Raw genomic sequence first — 7,015 nt, 5'->3', positions numbered from 1 at the left:
TTTTTTTTTTTTTTTTTTTTTTTACCTCTTTGAAAAGCCTATTGATAATACTTAGCAATTACATGGCACTTCATATCTTTGATTTCTGTACAAACTTGAAGGTCCAGATAGCCTTTGCTCAGAGAAGTAGGCTCATTAACTTCAGAGAGTGATTACAATATGATTGGTCACTAACTGATTAATCCTCTCTTTTTTTATAATGAACCAACTTCCTGCTGAAGACCTATTTCTTTTGAAATGAGACCAGACAGCAATATTTTATATTGTATGTCTCTTTTCTTTTAGACACTGAGTCCCATCCTCTGGTCTACTGTGATACCAGTGCGAGAGAGACAAGAAAACTTGCAGATTTGACCAGGTGGAAATTCTTCCTGCGTAAGCCAAATCCCTGGGTAGCCTGGAGGTGGTGTGTCAGTTCTAAGCCATTCTCCATGTCTGTCAACCCCTAGCATATGGGATGTAGCTGTAGGGAAAGGGACATCTCTATGCTCCAGTTATTCCTGGTGACCGAAGCAGGCTCCTGGGGGAATGAGCAGCTGAGTATAAGACAGACTAGCTCTGAGGCCAGCTGCTGCTGGCCGGCTCCTGAACAGCTCAGCCGAACCCAAATAGAGAGACTGTCCTACTTTGGACCAAACAATCTTAATGAAAATATACATCTCACACCAGGGAGCCATGTCGCCAACAGCCATGTGTTGGGGAGCAGATATTTGAAGGTCAGTTGTCACAGTAAATTCGAAGCATCTTCATAAGGAAAATGCTGTCAGAGGATTTTCTTGTGCGGTGTATATTGGACGTCTGAACTACTATTTGCAAAATACTTTCTGTCCAGGGAATTTCTTCAGCATGGGCCACAATCAGAAAGAGGGATGGGGAGAACTTGGTTCTTGTGCAGCTGTGCCAAGGCAGGGGTACAAGGAGCCTTCACCTCTGTCACTACAGAGCTCCTGGTGATTGAGGAGCATTTGACAGGGGAGGCGATGTTATTTATTTAACTAACCAGGTATGAGTAAGTACATTTTAGAGTCCCCAGAAAAATGGCATTGCACAGTGTCATGCAGGACAGGTGGTGACTTGAAATGGCTTCATGAAGTGGAGCCCTGTGCAAGCTCGTCCCTCCTTCAGCCTCAAGTGCGCACGAGCCCCCACTCTCCCTCTCTGCCTCCTTTTTGGGCGCTCGCTCTCCCCCCAGCCAGTGGCTCTCCTTCCCTTGGGGGCTGCGGCAGGGCTCTTTGCTGCTGTGCATTCCCTGCAGCACGTTGCTATGGAAACAGTGGAAAATAACAACATTCCCCCCCATCCCCTGGGCCAAAGCTCCTTGAGCAGCAGCGAGAACCAACTGCCCCCGCTTGGGCGTCCTCCTCACTCAGGGGACCGCTGCATCAGAGCATCAGACGCACGCCCAGCAGCAGTGCCAGCTGTGCAGCAGTGCCGTGCAGCACCCGGCTGCTCAGTGCTAATCCTGGGTGGGGAGAGCACCCTGAATGAGAGGAGAAGTGGGGACCCTCCCCCAGCTCAGGTGCTGTCCCCTATTCTCCTTCCTCACCTCGATCTGCTCCTCACTCAAATTGCCTTTGTCCTCTGCATGCCCTGGCTTCTCTCTTCCCTCTGCCAGGCTCTTGGCATTCAAATGATGCACTTTGTGCTGCTGGGACTCTGTGCCTATACAGGGCAGGGGAGGGTGTGTGGGGTGGGGGGGAGAAGAGACACTGTGGGAGGCCTGAAAGAGAAATCCATATATCTTGCAAATAAAACTCACCAAGTACAAGTAACTTTTTCGGGAAGCCTTCTGCTGTTTTGCTGACACTCTCTCTCTCTTCTCCCACCATTGGTTAGGATTAGATGAAAGGCATTTCATGAAGTTTTTTTCCCCCCAAAGACAATATTTATGGACCCCCCTCCCCCATTATTTGCCTGGCTCTGATTTGATGGGTGCTTCTTCAGTGGTTGCCTTAGTCTGTTCAGTTTATTGCAGTCTGGCAGGCTTTCTCCCTTAACTGATTTTTTTTTTTTTTTTCCCCTTTAAGGTGGAGAGGGGAGGGAAGAGGAGAAGCAGGATAAAGTTTCCCGAGCAGCAGAGTAAAACCACTTGTGGAAGAAAGACCATTAAGGGTTCTCACTGTCTGCAAAGCCACATTATACACTTCCTGGGAGGACTATTGGTTTCTTGCTATGTCCAATCACCTTTATCTGCTTAGGATGTGTATATATACATGGGATAGCGGGGGGGAGAGGGGAGAGGTTGCATGTTTTAGTGTAATCTGTGTTAACTTCCCCATGCTCCAGGGAGCAGCAAGAATTGGTTGCCTAGCAGAGGTTTCTCTGCAAAGGCTGAACAGACTTGTACTGGAAACCTTAGGGAGGTTCTAATCTCTCCCCGGTTGCTTGACAGAGGCATTTGCCTGTTGGAGGTGGTCCTTGCTGCAGGTTTTGTCGTGAGTGTGCACAGTTCATGCATCACAGGTATTTGACAGAGTGTGAGACAGACGGTGAGACAGGAACATTCTTGTTGAACAAACAGGTGTGGACAGTGCCTGGTGGGCAGTGCTGACTGTGTAGCAGCAGCCAGAGGAGTGAGGCAACTGAACATGAGTAGCCCCAGCACAAAGCCGTCGTGCCTGTCACAACCGATGGTGAAGAGCGTGCTAGTGTATCGAAATGGGGACCCTTTCTTCCCGGGCCGTCGCATAGTCATCAGCGAGAAGAAGGTGTCCAACTTTGAGGTCTTCCTGAAAGAGGTGACGGGTGGGGTGAAAGCACCTTTTGGGGCTGTGCGGAACATCTACACCCCGCGCGGTGGGCATCGCATCCGGCAGCTGGAGGAGCTCCAGAGTGGAGAGCACTATGTGGCTGGCGGGAGGGAGGCCTTCAAGAAACTCAAGTGAGTGATTTAAAAATGAAATGAAATGTGAATAACTACAGTAGTATTACTTATTTATTTGTTTTATTGTGGCAGTGCATAGGAGCCCCAGCCATGGATTGGGACACCCCCTGTGTTAGGACCTGTAGAAACATGGAACTAAAAGACAGCCCCTGTTCCAAAGAGCTTAAACTCTAAGTACCAGTGACAGAGAAACTTTAACTCAGCTTAGAAGTCTTCCCTATCACCTTCAGTCCTTGCCATCATGGTGGCCTTCTAACAGGGTGATATTATTATCATTCTAGTACATATTCATTTGGTGCCATCTCTCTTGGCATTTTACCAGCATCAGAGACTGTCCTTAGGCCATAGGGATACACCAGTCTAGCATGTTGGTAGAATGTAACTTTTTTAAGTGAATGGTATCCACTGGTATCTTGGATATTGATGCCCAACAGAATTTGGGGAAGAAGCTCCAGAACAGCAGAGCGCTGAAAGGTTTATGGTAAAGTTGGATGAGCCCAAAAGAGGAGTTGCAAAGATCCAACCTTAGAAACAATTTTGTTTCTTGCTTACTTTTTTTTTATTTAAAAAGTTCTGTCGCTCTAACTCTGTCTAGTCATCCATCCTTCTTCTCCTGTGCACTCCAAGCTGGTACATCTCTTTAAAATAACCCCATCCCCCCACCCAAAGAAAAAAGAAAAAAATCCAGAAGGTCTAAGGTTGGTTTTTGTTGGGTAATTTTGCAATGAGTGACTCTGTGAGAACATTGTGGGAAAGCCTGGGTAAAACGGCAGATTTTCCATTTTGCTCTGAATATGATGAGGTTAGTGGTGGTTCTTATTTTTTGTTACTGAATTTCATAATCTTGGCCCTTTCAATTTTCTGTTTCATTCAGTCTTTGCATTTTTTCTTTGAGTTGCTTAAAGACACAGCTCAGGAGAAGCACTGCGAGTTCCTTCTGTGGGAGAAAAGGAATGTATAAAAGCTCAGATCTTCTGAGCCTTGCTCCCTGTAGGCTTCACTGTGTGAAGTGTTGAGTGCAGAGCTAGGGGTCTCAGTAGCTCCCAGGAGTGCTCAGCATGTGGCAGGATGAAGCCCTATAATGCTGAACAGGGTCTCCATTCTCTTCATCAGTAATCTTGCCAGTTTTGTTCCTGCACCATCACAAAGCTTAAATTTCAATGGTAGAGGATGAGCTCCTAGTAAATGACAGGCTAAATAAACACCTCTTTATTCCCTTCCCTATCTACTCTCTCCCAATCCAGATTTAATGTTGAACTTGAAAAAGAGATTTACTCTACCTTTTTACTGTCTTACAGTTGCCATATGAATAGCTTGAAGTTGGTGTGTAGTTAGGTTACTGTCAGCAGATCACATTCCACCTTTCTAAACGTGTTTTATGGTCCCCTAACGGGATAAAAGCAGGTAAGTGCATATCACTGGTATGCATAGCTAGTGTCTGCAAAAATTAGGCTGCCTGGATTTCTCATGAAATCTGGGAAAAGGTGCATATTTTGGAAAGTAAGAAAAATGTTCATCTGTTATAACACACACATTGTATTTTATTTTTTACTGTCTTGGGTATACAGTTATGGCATAAGCATCTTAAGTGAAGAAAGCTTTAAGACAAAAGTGCCCAACAAAACCAATTTTTTTTATGTAAGGGCTGATAAAATTTGGGCAAATTCATTTTTATATCAGGGTAGAGAAATGACTTTAGAGTGCAGTTCTGCACTTGGCAGGAAGGTAGACTGGATGACTTGAAGAACTTTCCACCTCTACTTTCAAAATCACTGGGTTTGTTTACTGTTAAGAGGTGATATAGTGCTATACATTTACACAGTACTTTATAAACATTGCCAACGCACTGTGGAAGAGTTTACAATTTGTAGGAGAGGAGAAGATAAAGGCAAGCTAGGGCATGGAATGGCAGGTAGCAATAGCCTATCACTGATAGAGAAGATGTGAGAACTACTTGCAAAGAGGGGAAGAAACACAGGAAAGGCTGTTTTTAAGAGTGGATATTTTGGAAGCATTTGAAAGAGGTCAAGGAGGGAGGGGGAATAGGTATGTTCTTCACAGATTAGAGAGAACCAATTCTAGACTGAGAGAACAAAAACTACTGTAATAAAAACATGATTCCTATCTTGCATCCTTTAGTAATTAAGCAGAATTAGTCTTATTTTATATGGGTATAACTGATAAAAAATCAGGCTCAGTATGTGTTGTAATAATAATATTAGGTTTGACATTAGTCATTATGATAGAGTAATACTGAGTTAAGGTGGACTTTGGGATGAAACCATGTGGAAAGGAAATGTGGGAACCTGACAAGCAGAAGGCAGAAGTGAGTTAAGGATTTTCTGCTTCCAATACAACACATTTGGCCAGTTTTCACCCAGACATCTGGGACTAGGAAAGAGAATTTTCTTTCAGACATCACAGAATCATATGTTTAAGTGGCTAATTTCCCTTCTGGGCCCCACCCCAAGTTCTGTAATTTAATACCATCATTGTGTCTGTTACTTCTAAGAGTAGTCATTCAAAGAAAACAATGGAACATCTATTTTAAACTGGTACAATAAAAGCCCTCAGCTGGTTTAGCTCATACTGAAGTCTAATGGAATTTAATAGGAGCAGAATTAGGCCAGTCTTGAGCACCTTAAAAAAAATCCATCTGTACAAGAAAGCCATTGTAACAAGAAGAGGAAAAGTGCTTGCTGTCATAAAGAAAATACTAAAGATCGCAAGTCCTCTAATTCCCTATGTGTAAGCTTGTGAAGTATTGGGTTGTGCGTACTTTAGCACAGTTGCACATGACTACAGAAGAAACAAAAGTCTAGGTCTAGCATCTCTGTAGAATTCCCATGCCTCAGTCTCGGCTGCTTAATAGGAGGCTACCCAAGCAAAGATTTTTGGCCCCTAACCACTGTGGCTTTATTCAGGCACGTGAGCGAATCCCCACTTCTGGTGCTCAGACATATCCCTGTATCTTCAATCACTGTCCTGTGACTATCCCTTTCACTTCTTGACTGTGCTTAGTGAAGAAGTTCCTAGCAAGAGAGCCACTGTAGCTACCCTTTCAGTTTCATGATTGGATTGGATAACCCAGCCAAGTCCAAACCATTTGGATTACCTGCTTATTTTAAGTAAGTAGGCTGTGCATTTCTGTATCTACTGAGCTCAAGAGTTTTACTCAGACTCCAGCCTCTATCCTCCTTATTAGAGACTGATCTTTGTTTTTGGCATTTTTGTTCTAGCCCTTTGGTAGTTTTTTGAGGCATCTATTTCCTGAAGCAGATATGTCATATCCCAGCCACTGCTGGGACATAATATTCCTGGTGGACTATGTCTGAATCATGGCTTTCAGGCAAAAAGTGCTGATGGGAGATTTACACCAAACTCTGGTCACCTACATTTGGGATTCCTCCCTCCCCCACAAAAAAGAATATGATGGGAGAAGCTGTTCATTGAACTCTATTCCAGAGGGAGCAGCAATTCTCAGCAAAAAGTGCTTTGGAGTAGACACTGCACTGAAAGCTGCAGATGTTTCTCAGCTTTCCAGTTGAAAGAGTTCCAGCTAAATCTTGATGTAGCTCCAGATCCAGGTGCCTGACTATCTTGGGAAGCCCCACATCTGTCTTAGTTTTAGGAGTATTGCTAACAGGATAGAGTTAAGTCAGTTTAGGTGCTTTGGTAGAGGAGTGCAAACCAAGTTTATAGTTCTAGAATTTCTCATGTTTGAGGGTTTATTTAGTTTTCACTTTCTTGGAAGGCAGTTGGGGACAAAATGTCTATGAAGATGAAATAAAAGCTGCAGGACACCAGTGGGTTCACCACCTACTGCCTTTCAAGAAAGTACGAGTGACAGTATACCCTCAAGCATGCAGAACTCTATAAGAAGTAGTGTATTTTAAAAAAGAGCAGTAATATTTAGATGTATCTACATTTTTATCTTTTCTGATGCCTATTTAGCCAAACCTTTTACTAGCCTTCATAAATGTAAATGTAGTGCCTTAAGCCTGTTCCTTACCAATGGATTTGCAAAGGTCTGTACTTTTCATTGGGTCCTGAATCTAGCTGGTGACTCTTCCTACATCTTTTCATAGTTTCATAGTTTCTAGGGTCGGAAGGGACCTGAGCAGATCATCT

General features: G+C 43.8%; 1 protein-coding gene and 1 long non-coding RNA gene across 3 annotated transcripts in view; one reads left to right on the top strand and one right to left on the bottom strand.

The window, feature by feature from the left end:
* LOC109302138 overlaps positions 1–2,209 on the bottom strand; it is a 4,614-nt gene extending 2,405 nt beyond the window's left edge. Inside the window, exon 1 of one of the 2 annotated variants that reach the window (XR_002098716.1) lies at positions 1,760–2,209. This is a non-coding gene — a long non-coding RNA (uncharacterized LOC109302138). The other variant, XR_002098717.1, reaches the window with a different exon arrangement.
* The window catches only part of DCDC2 (doublecortin domain containing 2), a 122,770-nt gene continuing 115,774 nt past the window's right edge, over positions 20–7,015 (top strand). The window contains 2 exon segments of the mRNA XM_019523640.1: positions 20–1,519; positions 2,522–2,881. Coding sequence (XP_019379185.1) covers positions 1,485–1,519; positions 2,522–2,881 — 395 coding nt within the window. The 5' untranslated portion in view covers positions 20–1,484.

The sequence above is a fragment of the Gavialis gangeticus genome, unplaced genomic scaffold, assembly GCF_001723915.1.
Source record: "Gavialis gangeticus isolate Ggan-Ray unplaced genomic scaffold, GavGan_comp1, whole genome shotgun sequence".
NCBI classification, from domain to species: Eukaryota; Metazoa; Chordata; order Crocodylia; family Gavialidae; genus Gavialis; species Gavialis gangeticus.
This window is presented reverse-complemented; position numbering and strand designations above follow the sequence as displayed.